At 44.7% G+C, this 16,711-nt stretch overlaps 1 protein-coding gene across 1 annotated transcript in view; it reads left to right on the plus strand.

Moving 5' to 3' along the window:
- SMC3 (structural maintenance of chromosomes 3) overlaps positions 1-3,048 on the plus strand; it is a 40,872-nt gene extending 37,824 nt beyond the window's left edge. Inside the window, exons 25-29 of the mRNA XM_075533575.1 lie at positions 96-308; positions 605-796; positions 956-1,133; positions 1,667-1,773; positions 2,633-3,048. Of these exons, the coding sequence (XP_075389690.1) occupies positions 96-308; positions 605-796; positions 956-1,133; positions 1,667-1,773; positions 2,633-2,704 (762 nt within the window). The 3' untranslated portion in view covers positions 2,705-3,048. The remainder of the gene's footprint in view (positions 1-95; positions 309-604; positions 797-955; positions 1,134-1,666; positions 1,774-2,632) is intronic.
- Positions 3,049-16,711: the final 13,663 nt, after the last annotated feature.

The raw sequence follows: 16,711 nt of genomic DNA on the forward strand, positions 1-16,711 counted from the left end.
TTGTACTACTGGTTTTAGCTTTGAAGCCTTGTTGCAAACTTTCCTGTATGTTTCAAAACATTGTATTTATATTGACACTGGTTTTTCCTTGATAGTTGTTTAGAAAGCTGGAACAGTGCAACACAGAACTGAAGAAGTATAGCCACGTCAACAAGAAAGCGTTAGACCAGTTTGTGAACTTCTCTGAACAGAAAGAAAAGTTAATCAAGCGACAAGAAGAATTGGATAGGGGCTACAAATCTATCATGGAACTGATGAATGTACTTGAACTTCGAAAGTATGAAGCTATTCAGTTAACTTTCAAACAGGTATGTTTCTTTGGTTAAAGCATACATACCAAAATTACCAGTATTGCTCAATAAGGTGCTTTTTACACTAACAGGTAGACCTGATAAATGTGAACAAATTCAGAACCTAGGTTGCTAATACATAATAATGTGGATGTTTGCACAGTGCTAAAAAAAACTAATATGTAGTTATTTTGTTTTTTTACACAAGATTTAAAAATACTTCTCATACGTTACTTTAAAATATTTGTCTTTATTTTAAGGTGTAAATTCACCTGAAAAGATTATATATGAATTTACATCCTTTTTTTTTTAAGGTATCTAAGAACTTCAGTGAAGTATTCCAGAAGTTGGTGCCCGGTGGCAAAGCTACTTTGGTGATGAAGAAAGGCGATATAGAAGGCAGCCAGTCTCAGGATGAAGGCGAGGGGAGCGGTGAAAGTGAGCGGGGCTCTGGATCACAGAGCAGTGTCCCATCAGTTGACCAATTTACTGGCGTTGGAATTAGGGTAAAATACTTCACATTCAATTTTCCCCCAGAGCACTACCATAGATAAGAATAATTTGTAGAATATTTTGCAAAGCGTCACCTTTTAAGCAGTTTAATGTTAAGAGGTGATGGTGATTCTAATTCTTCAGGATATTAACTCTGCTGCACATTTTGTTAGGTGTCATTTACAGGAAAACAAGGTGAAATGAGAGAAATGCAACAGCTTTCAGGTGGACAGAAGTCTCTGGTAGCTCTTGCTCTGATTTTTGCAATTCAGAAATGTGACCCAGCTCCTTTCTACTTGTTTGATGAAATTGACCAGGCTCTGGACGCTCAACACAGAAAGGCTGTGTCAGGTACAGTTTCATCCCGTTTTATTCTTAATAGGAAACGTACTAAAAGATGATAGTGTGCATACTCACGGTAGCTTCTTGTTGCCTGAGAGATAAGGGAGGGCTCTTTTTATCAGAAGGAAGCCTAGTTAGTATAGGTTAAGTATTAGGACTGCTTGCCTAGAGGTCAGCGGTTCAAACCCACCACTCACAACTCTGCAGGACAGATGTGGCAGTCTGCTCTAGCAAAGATTGTCGGAAACCCTGTGGAGCAGCTCTGCCCTGTGGGGTCAGTATGAGCTAGACTTGACAGCAGGAGACTTAGTGTTTGCTTTTTCTCTTTGCATTTAGTTTTGTGTTTTTAATTTATAAAACTTAAATCTGTAAGAAGCTTAAAACTTCACTGAATTGAAAATTTACTTCAGTTACATTTTCATACAAAATTCTCTCATTTGAGACTTGTGACTTAATGCTTGAACGAGTATCATAATCAGTATTGATTCTAAATTTTCAGATCTGAGAAAGGCAATGCATTAACTTATGATTTCTTTGTACAGACATGATTATGGAACTTGCTGTACATGCCCAATTTATTACAACTACATTTAGGCCTGAGCTGCTTGAGTCAGCTGACAAATTCTATGGTGTGAAGTTCAGAAACAAGGTAATGATTTTTTTTACATGAATTTAAGTTCTGTGAAGTATTTAATCTGTTTTGTTGAACTCTGGTTTTGTTATTTGCCATGAAAGGAAAGTTAGAAAGTCATTGTTTATATCATCATGAAATGTACATAAAGAAAAACTTTCTACGAATGCGTGTGACTGTTAGCAATATTTAATGTTGTGTTTTGTGGCATTCATTTTACTAGTTTTTATTTTCATTGTTATTAAAAAACAGTATCTTCCATTGCAATCGAATTAAATGCTTCTTTGAACTTTTGCAATCTTTAAAACAATTCTGTACACTTATTTGGCAGGATCAAACTGCTCATTCTAGTCTTTTCAGCTCTAAGGTTCTTTGATTAAATACTAAAGTAATTTGATCCAGATTTGAAGTAGACAAGCTGAGCAAAAGAGATGATGCAAACAATTAGATATATGTATTTATTGCCTGTCTGTCTTCAGAGCATTAAAAATGAAGACATTTTTAAGCCCATGCATGGAACAGACACCATTTGTAAAGAAGCTTTTAATCATTGCTTCAGTCAATGATTTGTCATGATATATAAAGTTTATAACAGATAAGCTGTGCATTTTAAATATTATCATGTATAATGCAAATGAACTTTGGTGGGATAGTAGGTTAAGCATTTGGACTGCTGAACAAAGATTCGTGGTTCGAATTCACCAGCTCCATTGGAGAACGATGCGCAGTCTGCTCCCATAGAGAGCAATAGCCTCGTGGTCCACACACAGCAGTTCTCTGTGCTGCAGGGTCCGAATGGGTACATCACGAAGACACTACTATCTTTCTGTTCGACAAGATTAAACAGATTTTGTTTTCATATTCATTGTTCTTTCAGGTTAGTCACATTGATGTGATCACAGCAGAGATGGCCAAAGACTTTGTGGAAGACGACACCACTCATGGCTAATTGTAAACTATTACCTGATGGTGTGGAAGATGTGTATAGTAATAGGATTCTCGAGCGCAAGAACTGTAAATTTAAACTTAAATATTTGATCATTATTAATAGTTTTCAGACTTAGAACATAAATACTCCTTTTATATTCCTGTCTCTGTATTTTATAAGATACTCTGTAATGTTACATTTCTACTCATAGTTTAAGAATTTCATTTCCAACAGGTTTTTTTGTAAAGTGTCTTGTTCCTATTTTAAATCTCTTGAAATATGCTAAATATTCTTCCCTAATTATTCCATCAGTTATACTGCCTCTTTTTTTATAGCTTCAATTAAATAATTGGTTTTATGACTAATTCAATGTTTCATGTGACTTTTATTTATAGTTGTACTAATTAAAAACATTTTTTCTTAATAATTTACTTTTTATTTTGCCTGGAAGGGCTTTGCCTTCAACTAAAGGAATATTAAGAAAAAAATAACTTAGAGTTTTATATTCTTTTTATTATAGCACGTGTGTTATTATAGCACGTGGTTTTCAGCCCTGGCTGTGTATTTGAATCCCCTGAGAAGCTTTTTAGCGATGCAGCGCTGCTGTGTGTCTGTAGTTTTCCCTGGCAATTCTGATTCTGATTGAGGAACCCCGCTTTCACTTGCTAGAGCAGTCTTTGAAATGGCTTTTATTTTGGATGCCTATGGCTTTAATATAATTTGTGTTTGGGGAAAAGTAATTTTTTTAAAAGTAGTTTTACGTGTAACCGAAAACACTAAAGCCATGAAATTTCTCTGTTTTACATACATAGTTTTAGGAAACATTGTTATGTAAACATTTTTACTGAAAGGGCTTTTTTTTTTTTCAGAAGAGTTTTTGTTTGTTGCTGTTACCGTAGCTTAGTTGAGATATAATTCATATACTATAAAATAACCCCCTTTTAAAATACACAGTTCAGTATATTCACAGAATTGTTCAGCCATCTCCATAATCTCATTCTGGGACATTGTCACTCCCGTCCCCTCACCCCCAAACCCTGGACTTTGAGCAGTCACTCCCTGCTTCCCTCCCTTCATCTCTGACGATTCCACATGGACTTTCTGTGACAGTAGATTTGCCTGTTCTGGACGTTTATAGCAATAGGATCATATAAAACAGGGTCTTTGGTGACTAGCTTCTTCCACTTAGCATATTTTTAAAGTTCATTCATGTGCCAGCATTTTATGCCTTTCTATTGTTGATAATATTCCGTGATACATGTAACACATTTGTTTCTCGTCAGTTGATGGACATTTGAGTAGTATCCCTGAGAGCAGTCTTCTGCCCGGTTGGTGTGTGTGTGAGGCAGAACTGGGTCCACCACAGTGAGGTTTCCTTCCCTAGTTGAGGGTTGTTGCGTTTTCCTGTTTAAATTTTGTCTTATTAAATGGAAATTGAGGTCCTGGGACTTGGTGGGTTGCAAGTTGGGCTACCAGCTACAAGATCAGCCAGCAGTTCAAGCCCACAGCCGCTTCTGGGGAGAAAGACGCGGCCTTTTGCTCCTGTAAATATTTACAGCCTCAAAGAGGCAGTTCTCCCTGCCCTTTAGGGACACTGTGAGTCAAAAGCAACTACACAGAAGTGGATTTTTGAGTGAGGCAGATGCTATCTTATATTCTCATGTGGAAATTGAGCAATCGTGGTACTTTGTTTCTGTCGTGCCATACTTTGAAGAGGTATTTTTTCCTCTGGAAAAATTAGGGTATTAATAACATCTATTTCAATTAATTGTCTGTTACTTAAAAATATGTCGTGGCCTGTATTTTACCCACTCTGAGGTTGGCTTTGCCCCCCAAATTTGGTCTTTGTCCTTGAGGGCCATATCTGAAGATTGGTGCTAATGAGACATGCAGGATACAGTGTGCACAGCAAGAAATAACACTGATCCTAACTGACCTAGTGTGTGAGAGGAGAGGACCATTGGATCCACAAATAAGGCCCCAGGGAAGGTACTTAGGAGAACTACGCGACTTTCTAATCCTGTGGAGTTATCGTCTCTATCAGAAACTAACCTCTGCACTAGGGCACTTCCACCCAGTCCACAGGGTCACGATGAGGCAGAAGCGACTTGACGGCAGTGCGCTGGACTGGAGTAATTAGGGCTCTGAAGATAGACGCACTGTGGGCTTCTTGGGAAAGAACTAGTGCATTTGCTAGGCAGTGTGCCCTTGGTGAACGTGGAAGCTCCAAATTGGGAACCCTCAGAGCTCACCTTACAAATCTCGTCATTTGTATCCTTTTGGCTATAATAAAATTGTTCATTGTGTATAGTGTTTTACTGTGTCTTATGAGTCTTTAGTGAATTGTCAAAACTGTGGGGGCACCCTGCGTATCCACTTCTTAGCAATTTTCCTGAGAGGGTAAAGGGTTAAACCTCAACTTCATGGCCACTGGGTCAGAACTGAGGACATTCTAGGCTCCTCCAAACTTCTAGTTGTCCACAGACTTGGCAGTTTTGAGAACGTGCCCGGTGAGCTGATCTCACTCCAGTGCTCATCAGGGTCAGAGGAGGAAGTGCTGTGGGGAGCTCCTGGTGTCTGAAGTGGGACTGGAGGGGCAAGAATTAAATAGCTGGAGATTGGTTTACTTTCCTTGAAGTTACATTAAATGTTTTTTGCTAAATTGCATTGATCTAGTTGATTTCTAAAAGGAACATTTCATTTGATGTAAGAATTCAGACTCTTACTCTTTTCACTTTAAAATCAGTCATCGAGTTAATGCCAACTCATAGAAACCCTAAAGAGCCAGGGTAGAATCAGCCCGGTGAATTTCTGAAACTCAACTCTGGGAATAGAAAATCCTGCCTTTCTCGGAGGAACGCCGATGGTTTCAAACTGCTGACCTTGTAGATCACAGCCCAAAGAGTAACCACTACACTATCACGTCCCCTAAGAATTCAGATTTTACAAAGCGTTTCCTCTTCTCCAATGTGGCTTTTATGCCGACACTAAGAATATCTGAACTTGCAGTTGCACATACACTCGTGGATAAGCTGAGTTTCCCCGCACATTTTTAATGCAGTTTTGTGGTACAATTGGGTGCCTTGGCTGATAGCCGGTCGGCTTGCACTTGAGTGCATGCAGTAAGTCTATTAGAGCCAGAGTCCTTTTGTATTTCTAAATTAAAATGCTAGTGGGGAGCTGCTGTATCCTTTTTGTATAATGTTGCTGATCTACTTCATTACTCACAGAGGCAATTTTAGGAACTGAAACACCCCCCCACCCCACCCAATCATTTAATTAGGAGCTACTACAGATAAATCGTTCCATAATTCATTCACATCAAGCAGTATTATACAGTTGCTACCACAATCAGTTTCCAAAGATTCTCTTGAACTCCTTGGCATTAGCTCCCTTTTATCCACTCCGCCCACCATATCCCCCCACCCCCAAGCCCTTATTTTACTTGCTCTCTGTATAGGTTATCAATCCTGGGTTTCATAGACCGAAAAACAAAAATTCAAGAGGGTCCCCCCAGTGGCAAAATACATCTGAGAGAAACCCCCAATATGAATTTAAAAATACAATATTGAAAACCTGATCAGGCCCACCCACAGATTTTTTTTCAGCTGTTTACTTTTTTTAATGGTTTTATTAGAAGCTCATACAACTCAACACAATCCATACATACATCAGTTGTGTAAAGCACATCTGTATTTTCATTTCCCTCATCCTCAAAACATTTCCACTTAAACCCTTGGCATCAGGTCCTCATTTTTCCCCTCCCCTTCCCTCATGAACCATGGATAATTTACAAATTATTATTTTGTCATTTCTTGCCCTGCCCGACATCTCCCTTCACCTACTTTTCTGTTGTCCGTTCCCTGGGGAGGAGGTCACATGTAGATCCTTGCAATCGGTTCCCCCTTTGCAACCCACTCCCTCTACCCTCCCAATATGCCACTCAAACCGCTAGTCCTAAAGGTATCATCCGCCCTGGATTCCCTGTGCCTCCAGCTCCTATCTGTACCAATGTACATCCTCTGGTGTAGCCAGACTTGCAAGGTAGAATTTGGATCGTGATGGGGGGTGGGAGGGAGGTAGCATTTAGGAACTAGAGGAAAGTTGTATGTTTTATCATTGCTACATCGAACCCTGACTGACTCGTCTCCTCCCCAAAGCCCTTTTGTAAGGGGATATCCAGTGGCCTCCAAATGAGCTTTGGGTCTCCACTCTGCATTCCCCACTTCACTCACTATGATAAGATTTTTTGTTATGATGATGCCTGATAGCTGATCCCTTCGACACCTTGTGATCACACAGGCTAGTGTGCTTCCATGTGGGCTTTGTTGCTTCTGAGCTAGATGGCCGCTTGTTTACCTTCAAGCCTTTAAGACCTCAGGTGCTATCTCTTGATAGCCAGGCACTATCAGCTTTCTTCGCCACATTTGCTTATGCACCCATTTTTCCTCAGCGATTGTATCATGGAGGTATACACCCAATGATATGATTTTTTTGTTCTTTGATGCCTGATAACTGATCCCTTCAGCACCTCGTGGTCACACAGGCTGTTGTGTTCTTCCATGTGGGCTTTGTTGCTTCTGAGCCAGATGGCTGCTTGTTTACCCTCAAGTTTTTAAGACCCCAGTCATATCTTTTGATAGCACTATCAGCTTTCTTCACATTTGCTTATTCACTCGCTTTGTCTTCAGCGGTTGTTTAGGGAAAGTGAGCATCATAGAATGCCAATTTAATAGAAGAAAATATTCTTGCATTGAAGGAGTACTTGAGTGGAGGCCTAATGTCCTGCTACCTTAATACTAAACCTATAAATATGCTCAGTCCCTACCTGGGTTTCAGCAATACATCTTCATTACATTACCCTTGATCATGCCCTACCAAGCCTCCCACATCCACATCACCACCAATTTGGATCACTTGTTCCCTTGTCCCTGGGTTTATTAACACCACTTTCCCGTACCTCCCCCTATCCTATGTCCCCCCCAGAACTGTCAATCCCATTGTTTTCTCCTTGAGATTGTTCATCTAGCCTGTCTTATTTAGACAGACCTGCGGAGATAATAATGTGCACAAAAACAAGACAGCAAAACACAGATTTTAAGGGTATGAGTCACCACCCTCTAGTTTTCTTGGCCCTGTCCCCCCTCCTCTTTGCTTGAGAGCCTGCCTATTAGATACACTCCAGTGACTTGTCTCTGTCCTATTTAGGACTGGGTGACTCCTAGCTGCCAGTCTTCTGCATGCAAGATGCCAGTTTGCTCCATAAATCTGCCATCATATGGCACTCAGTCTCCCCTTCCTAGAGACAGAGAGTCTCTGGGTGTAAGAGCCCTTGTGGCAGCCAGTAACTACACAGGATATGAGGCAACACAGATGGGGTTTGCATAGAGAACAGGGACATATTTTATAAGTCTGTTGCAAGTAGAACATTCGCATTTAAATGTATCCTTATTGGATTTTGTGTGTTTCTAGTATGCTAGTCAGATCAGTGCCTAGCACATTAAGTAGATTATAGTGCAAACACGAACGTTCAACTATCCGGTGATACCAAATCCTACTTGAGGCTCATAAATCTTATTAAAAATGGTGGCTATAACAGCTGTTAGTCTCTACCAATATGGTCTCAGCCAGTCTGAAGCAAAGGAGAATGAAGGAAATAAAAGAGTCAAAGAGCCTAGAACCGAGACTAAGTAGCCCACATGAACCACCATCTCTTCTAACTTGAGACCAGAATTAGATGCTGCCCAGCCACCACTACAACTGTGCTGACACATTGGAAAGTCCAGAATAGAATAGAAAACATAGACAAAACAAAAGTTCTTTTAAAAAAAGATTAAACTTAACTGGGCCAAGAGACGAGAATCCCCAAGACTATCACCCGAAGCTGCCCTTTGAACTTACAGCTAATTCTGCATGTCAATTTTTGGCTAAATAATAAATTGGTTTATAAAATAAAGTTTACTCAGGAAACCAGTTACCTGAAAGCAAAGAGGAGGATGAAAGGAGGGGAAGAGATGCCAGGTCAATTGAAACAGAAGTAGGGCTGGAGATGGAATGTTGCCACATCATAAAACCTGACAGAATGGAACAATGTGTATAGAAAGTGCTAAAGGGGAACCCAATTTGCCGTGTAAACTTCGACCTAAAATATCTCTTAACCTTCCTCCAGTTCTTTAATTCCTCCTTCCCGCCACTATCAGGACCCCAGTTCTACTTTACGAATCCAGCTAGACCAGAGAATGTACCCCGGTACCGATAATGAGCTCTCTACACTTGGGATCCAGCACAGGTAACCCCCCAGGAACAATAATGAGAGTAGTGATACCATGAGGGTAAGAGAAGGGGGGAAAGGAGCCAATCGATGAATAACACCTAACCCTCCACCCCCACGGGATGAACAACAGACATGGGTGAAGGGAGACAGCAGACGGTGTGAGATATGAAAAACCAATCATTTGTAATTTGTCAAAGGGATGGAATGGGGGGGCTGATACCAAGGGCTCAAGTAGAAAGAAAATGCTTTGAAAATGACGATGGCAACATGTATAATTGGGCTTGATACAGTAGATGTATGGATTGCTATAAGAGCCCCCAATAAGACAATTCATTAAAAAAAAAATTTTAAGTTTAGTTTGACGGTGCCCGGCTATCAAGAATATAGCGACTGAGGTCTTAAAGGCTTGAAGATAAGCAAGCGGCCATCTAGCTCAAAAGGAACAAAGTCCACATGGAAGAAACACACCAGCCTGTGTGATCACAAGGTATCAAAGGGATGGGGTATCAGGCATCAAAGAACAAAAAACCGTATCATCAAAAAAAAAACAAAAACCCGTATCATTGTGAAGGAGGAAGAGTGCAGATTGGGGACCCAAAGCCCATCTGTAGGCAACTGGGCATCTGTTTATGGAAGGGTCACGGGGAGGAGATGAGCCAGTCAGGATGCAGTGTAGCAAGGATGAAACACAGAACTTTTCCCTAGTTCCTAAATGCTTGCTCTCCACCCCCACCCCCGACTATCATGATCCCAATTCTACCTTACAAATCTGGCTAGACCAGAGGATATACACTGGTACAGATAGGAACTTGAAACACACGGAATCCAGGACACATGATCCCTTCAGGACCAGTGGTGTGAGTGATGATACCAGGAGGGTGGAGGGAGGGTGAGGTAGACAGGGGGAAGTGATAACAAGGATCTACATATAACCTCCCTGGAGGACGGACAACAGAAAAGGTTAAGGGAGACATTGGACAGTATAAGATATGACAAAATAATTTATAAATTATCAAGGATTCATGAGGGAGGGGGAAATGAGCTGATGCCAGGGGCTTAGGTGGAGAGCAAATGTTTTGAGAATGATGACGGTAACGAATATACAGTTGTGCTTTATACAACTGATGTATGTATGGGTTGTGATAAGAGTTGTATGAGCCCCCAATAAAATGATTTTTTAAAAAAAGCTTAGCTCATAAAACAATAAAGCTTGTAGAAGAAAAACAAAATTAAAAATATTTAATGCTGACCATAAAAACTGGAAACACTAAGGTGCACTTAAAGATGAGGAAAAAAGCAGAAAATTTAACTTGAAAAATGTCAATTTAAGGTGAAGTTATGACTAAGTTCACAAAAGCAGTAAATGTAACATAAAAGTTTATACCACTTCTTAGATCGAGACCTTGACTGGGAAAGATTTTTCAAGCATTGGAATCTTCTTACCAGCTGAGAATTGAAATGGATAAACTGCAAAGATTGCCAAGACTGGTGAGGTGGTCGGCTTTGCCTATGTTGCCTCCCCCCCCCACACACACACACTAATACCTTAAAATAACTTCTGAGATGCAGTCAGTCATTTTTATCTGTTTGTCTAGGTCCTGGTGGGTAAGTTCAAACTGATAAGGAGGCAGCTTATTTGTCCTATAAGGGCCCATCCCACAGAGGCTTGAGGTACCTCACTACCAAGAAGAGTCGAATTGACCCAGGGTCCCTGGCTGTGAGACTCAGCAGAAACTGGAGTGAGTGAGGTGAGGGCTAAGCCCCTCTGAGCAGGCGGAAGCCTGCCAGTCAAGCAGAACCAAAAGAGCTGTAACACCAGTCCTCCCAGGACAGGCCTCAGTGGGCCTCATGTAGGACATCCTTCTCCCCCACTTCCCCCCGCATCCCCCTTAGGGCTGGGTAACATGACAACAAGAGAGGCCACTGGCCTGGGGAGCTTGCTGGGAGCTGGCAGTAGGCGCAGCTGCTCGGGACCCTGTGCAGGGGTCTTCCATCAGGTGGCAAGGCCCAGCAGCAGAGCAGAGCATGGGCAGCAGGGTGGGAGCCAGAAGAGGTGGCGACACAAACACATCTGACTTGTATTATGATGTGCCTGCCCAGCAACAACATGGCTGTGGGTCATTTAGAGCAAGAAGTCCTGGTGGTATTGTGGCTACAAGTTGGGTTGCGATCCACAAGGTCTGCAGTTCAAAACCACCAGGCCTTCTGAGGGAGGAAGACTACTTTCTCCTCCTATAAAGAGTCACCATCTCGGAAACCCACTGGGCCAGTTCATCCCTGTACTGTCGGATGGCCACGAGTCAGAATGGATTCGGTGGCGGTGAGTTTGGTTTGAGTTTGATCATTTGGGAAGGGAATCTGTCCTTACTGCATAGTTGTCTTTCTGTCAATAATCATGACTTCCACTTTGCCAACCTTGCATGTCTTCTGTGTCTGGCATGATCACAGATGTATATCACACCCACAGAATTATTGATGGCGGGGGTAGGGCTGGGGGTGCCTTCCTCCCAGTCTGCAAATTTGAGGCACAGCCTGACTGCCTGCCTGTGCGAGGCAGTTAGCTGAAGCCAACAACCTCATTTATTTCCAGATCCGCTAGAGGGGGCCCTTGGCACGTGCCAACCCTTGCTCCATGTTCCTGGTCTGGTTTTTGAAACTGCAGTTTTCTCTCTAGTTCCTTATTAGTAGAGAAGGTCGAAGTGTGATATTCTTGAATTCTCTGTTACAGGAGTTTATGAGCCAAGTGTTAAATGCTTGCAGCTCAGATGCATAAATTAGATGCTTTTAGCCAAGGTACCACGTGCTCCCCACAGGGCCTACTGCTATTTAGAATGCTCTGCAGCAGCTGTTGGTAAGGGTTTGTTAACAAAAAGGGCAACTCGTTCCCCAAACATCCCTGCGTGTTTCTCTGCCGGGCAGTGCTTTTTACTGCCGTGTCTTCTGAATTCTCAGATGGACCCAGAAAGGGGGTCATCTTTTTACACATTGACCATTTCTGCTACCCACAGCCCATAATCAAGTCAGCTTCACCTCTTAGGTTGGTTTTGTTTACCATCTCAAAGTCATCTCCACAAGAATCGAACCCAGATGAGGGTCTCACTGAGTGCCAGGAACACCTGCGGAATGTTTACTAAGTCACCCGACACCTGTGTTGTTAGGGGGCATCGGGGCAGTTCCAGCCCTATGCACAACAGAACTGAACACACCTGGCCCGCACCGCTCTCGCAATGGTTCCCATGCCCCAGCCCAGCATGGCAGCCGCTGTGTCAATCCATCGCCTCAAAGGCCTTCCTCTTTTCCGTTACCCCTTGATTTTACCCAGCACCATGTCCTTCCCGAAGGACTGGTCTCCCTGGACACCGGTAGGCTTGGAGAAAGCACTCTTGTCTCGCGGGATGGTTCCACCAGTTCCCCTTCCTCCTGCTGAAGAAGATGGCATTCCTCCTCCTGGTGAGTAGGGGTGTAGCTGTAACCGCATGTGGGCATGCCTGAGTACCCACAGCCCTGCCTCCTGTGCAGAGTGCTCCAGCTACTGTGACCCTGGTGTGAGCACTGCCGAGGAGATGGGCGGAGTTAGGGGCAAGCAGCCAGGGGCTCCTTCATCAGCTGTGAGGGGGGCTCTGAAAACCCACCAAGAAGAAACCACTGAAGCTGGGGCTCCCAGTGACCCTCACTCTCCTGCTGCCTGTGGGCACCTTCCTGGGCATATGCTGTCTAGCCTCTGGCCCTAGTCAGGTAGAAGAAAAAGACAACTGTGTTAGTTCTGGTGGGTCTCTTGATTCCTTGGCACAAAATCATGAGGATGACAGTCTTCCTGAGTCTTTTTTGTTTTTCTCCTGCTGGTAGCACCACCTTTTCAGGGGTCCTGGTGGCATAGTGGTTCCACGTTGAGCTACTAACCTCAAGGTTAGCAGTTCAAATCCAGTTGCTGGAGAAAATGAGGCTTTCCCTTGTGGAGAGTTACCGTCTTGGAAACCCATAGGGTTGCTACACATCGCAGTTGACTGAAGGGCAGGGAGGGAACCTCGTCCATGGGGTTTTTAAATCTTGAAAGGGTCTTGGGGAAGTTAAACAAATCCACAGAAGTGATGATGAGAACACTGGAGCCACTTCACTTTGGGTTATTGCTTATTGCGCCTCTGTGTGGCCCCACTATTCCCGTGACTCCAGCCATGGCAGGAAGGGCAGGAAATCAGGCCACGTATCGCAGTCGGCGTATCACAGACTGACATACACAGAGCAGGCCTGAGGGCCTACAAAGTCAGCGCATTCCCAACCACGAGGCTGAAAGGCCTAAGGGCAAAACATGAAGACTCCTTCATAAATAGGCAGATAGATTAATCACTTGGAAAGGATTTTAGAATAAGTTAGCCAAGAGCTATGGCCATTACTCGTTGCCTTGTCGTCTGCCCCCCCCACCCCGCATAGATATGTGGTGATGTGGTCTGACTGTGAGGTGCAAACAACAATTATTCAAGTGTCTTAGATATAATGGCAAGAATCACCCCCAGTCTTCAGGTCTGAAAACAGTCAAGCCCTTTACGACTTCCTGGTCAGCTCGAGGTTCTGTTCCGTAGCTTGGATGCCCCAAGAAAGGGCAGGAGACAGATGCAGGCTGGGCAGAGAGCCAGAGGTATTTGCAGCCCGCCAGCTTCACCTGGAACGATGAGTTCTTGCTCCTGTCCGGGGAATGCTTGCAGGGTTCTACGGGAACGAGGGCTCCTTGCTAGATTGCAGAAGCTTGCCGTCAGCTGTTGGCCCAACTAATGAAGCCCCTCGCTGCCAACCCTCGCTGCCAACTTCCCTATTCTCTGCAACCCTTAGCCATCGAGAGCCCCAGAGTTGAGCTTGACCTGGCCTAGCTTGTCTGCACGATTGGCTCCAAGGAAGAAACAAGGCTGTGCACCAGGGGGGCCTCTGGCTTCAGCTGAAGTTCAGCCCCAAGGTGAACAGGGATTAACTTCCTCACCCTTTCTGCTCTCGCTGGGCTTGCCAGCCTATGCCCAAGGTAGAGAAGGAAATTGGGGCCAAACTTCTTAGCCTTTGCTCCTCAACCCCCACTTCCTCCAAGGCAAATGAAGGTCCTGACTTGGGTCCTGGGCCCCAAACAGTTTTCTTCTTAGGGACTAGAGCAGCTCATGGCCTTTGCGCTAGCGTGCCTGGTAGGGCCAATGCCTGGAATTCTCTCTCACTTGGTACTTAAGACTACTGAGTCATGTTGTCGGTCCATCAGATAGTGACTCCTCCTAGCCCACAAATGGACAAGCTTCTTGATGGAAGAATTCAGGAGAATCAGGCAAAGAATGCCACCAGTGAGCAGGTGGGGCCAGCAGCTCCTGCCAATCAGCCAAGAGCACAATTACAGGACCTGCTCAGGTGCAGCTAGTTCAAATACCAGGGAGATGACAGACTTGCTAGGGTTGACCTTGGGGGTATGGGCAGTGACATCTGGTGGCTGATGATAGGGGTCTAAGATGCTCACTGTATGGAGGGGCTCATGGCAGATGTCTGACTGACTTTGAGAGAGGCAGATGGTGCGTCCCAGGTGTGGAGACTTAGGAGCTTAGTGGCTTCATGCTAGGTCCCATCTTGAGTCCTTGGACCAGGCGCTGCACCTGCCAGTCCTGCTCCAGCTCCCCCTGCAGGCAGCTCTGAATGTCCTCCAGGCTCCTGCCAATCTTTCTGAGTCATCTTCTTTTCTGTGCATTGATCTGTCTGGGAGCCCATAGTGGCTATGAGTGGGCTGCTAATACCAAGGTCAGCAGTTCAAAACCACCAGCTTCTCGGTGGGAAAGGGTTGCTATCAGTTGGAATTGATCTGATGGCCCCGAGTGGATTTGGGTTGGGTTTTGGGTCTTGAGCTTTAGCCAATCGCCTTAAAACTCTCCCACCACCCAAAAGGAGGGTGTGCCCAGGAGACTTGTCTAAGCCAGGACGGGAACAGCCATGGTGCGATGACCCTTCATTTAATGGGACAGTTGCTTGAGTTTTTCCAGACCCCAGACACAACTACCAAGTCACATGAGACATGAGAGAACATTAACATCAGATGTTCACGGGCGACTTGGCTCGAGGGCTCCTGGTGCTACGGAGAGGCAGAGATGCCCAGCGCTGTCCCCGGGCCTCGGAGTTCACTGCTCGCTGCACCTGAGTTTCACATCCCCCATTTTTTTTTTTTTGAAAAGCAAAATTTCTCATTAGGTTTCTTTCCATTCGTGAAGACAGGTAGGTCTTTTATAAACGTGAAGTAGCTTCAAGTGGACTTTGAACAATCTGGGGCCGCAATACCTACAAAAAAATTCAGACATGCCCCATTAGGGTCATCAGCAGGGCAGCCACTTCAGGTGGGGGTAGCCCAGTGTGCAGCCAAGGAAGCAGGGAAGGTAACTTGGCTAAAGATATCTGTGAACAAGCGATGGGGCTTGGAGTAGAACTCTGGGCTGGCCGGTCCCACCAGCCCTTTCTGCCAACACTCCCGGGAGTGGGAGGTGAAGGACCCGTCTGAATAAGTAGGTTTCAGAGCTGTCTACGAATCTTGGGTGCTTTTGGTCTTTCCCTGGAGTCCTGGTAGCCTGGTGGTTATACATTGGCTGGCTAATTGCAAGGTCAACCCTTGAAAACCACCACCAGCCCCTCAGGAGAAAGATGGGGGCTCTCTTGCCCCCTGAACAGTTACTGTCTTGGAAACTCACAGGGGCAGTTCTACCCTGTCCTACAGGGTTGCTTTAAGTCAGCATCGACTCAATGGCAGTGAGTTTGGTTTTTTGGTCTTTCCTGCGTCCCAGCCCCCAGGGATGTCAGGTTCAGAAAGCAGAGGCGTCTGCTCCAAGATCCGGGGTTCAGCAGGCTCTTTCAGATGGGTCCTAAGAAGGAATTTCAAATCCTAGATCAGGAGCATGTGTGTCTTTGCAGACTGGATGCCATTGACACTGGGTAATTTAGATTCAGATAAGAACCCCTCTAGTTTGGTAGTGGGATGGCCTATGGGATCCTGTACCATTCTCTCTTCTCGCCTGCCCCACCGTAGTCTCCCAATTTTTATAAAAGGGAGAGATTCCAGAAGGGAACAGAAAGGCCTACACTTGGCGCCCTCCCACTGCCCGACGCCCTCCCTGGTGGAGCCGGCTTCCCTGAGGAGAGCCTGGGGCCCGTCCTGCCCGGTGCCAATGAGACGGGCAGACTGCGACGATGCCCTGTTTATCGACTGGTGCTCCACCCTGTGGTTTGCAGGTGTTTGAAGCAGAAATCTGGGACATTCGAAGTGGGAGGAATTCAGAAGTTGACAGAACTAAGAAGAGTTCCAGGCTGCCAAGCTAGTGAGCTCACTGTGTACTGGTGGGTATGAGGTCCGTGTTTTATCTGCCCTGAAAGAGGTTTCTGCAAGACATGCATCTTTTCGGGGCCCACTGAAATCGGTTCCTGCTCCGGCAGACTGAATCTGAAGAAGAGGCCAGGACAGACTTGCATCCTCTGAATTACGCCTGTGCTTTTTCTTCCCAGTCTCTTAGTCTCATCAATTTAAGACCTACCAAACAAAAACCGTTGTCTTATCTGCCTTAATTTTGAGTAAGATGTCCCTCTAAAATCCTGAAGAAGCCACCTCTCACTTGTCAGGTTCTCACAGAGGTGGCCTGTGCGCCGTCCCGATGCTGGACGCTATAATCCCAAACCAAGTTCATGGCTAGCGAGGGGATTCCAATTCATGGTGACCCTCTAGGACAGGGTAGAGCTGTAACTCTTTACAGGAGTAGAAA

The sequence above is a fragment of the Tenrec ecaudatus genome, chromosome 16, assembly GCF_050624435.1.
Source record: "Tenrec ecaudatus isolate mTenEca1 chromosome 16, mTenEca1.hap1, whole genome shotgun sequence".
NCBI classification, from domain to species: Eukaryota; Metazoa; Chordata; class Mammalia; order Afrosoricida; family Tenrecidae; genus Tenrec; species Tenrec ecaudatus.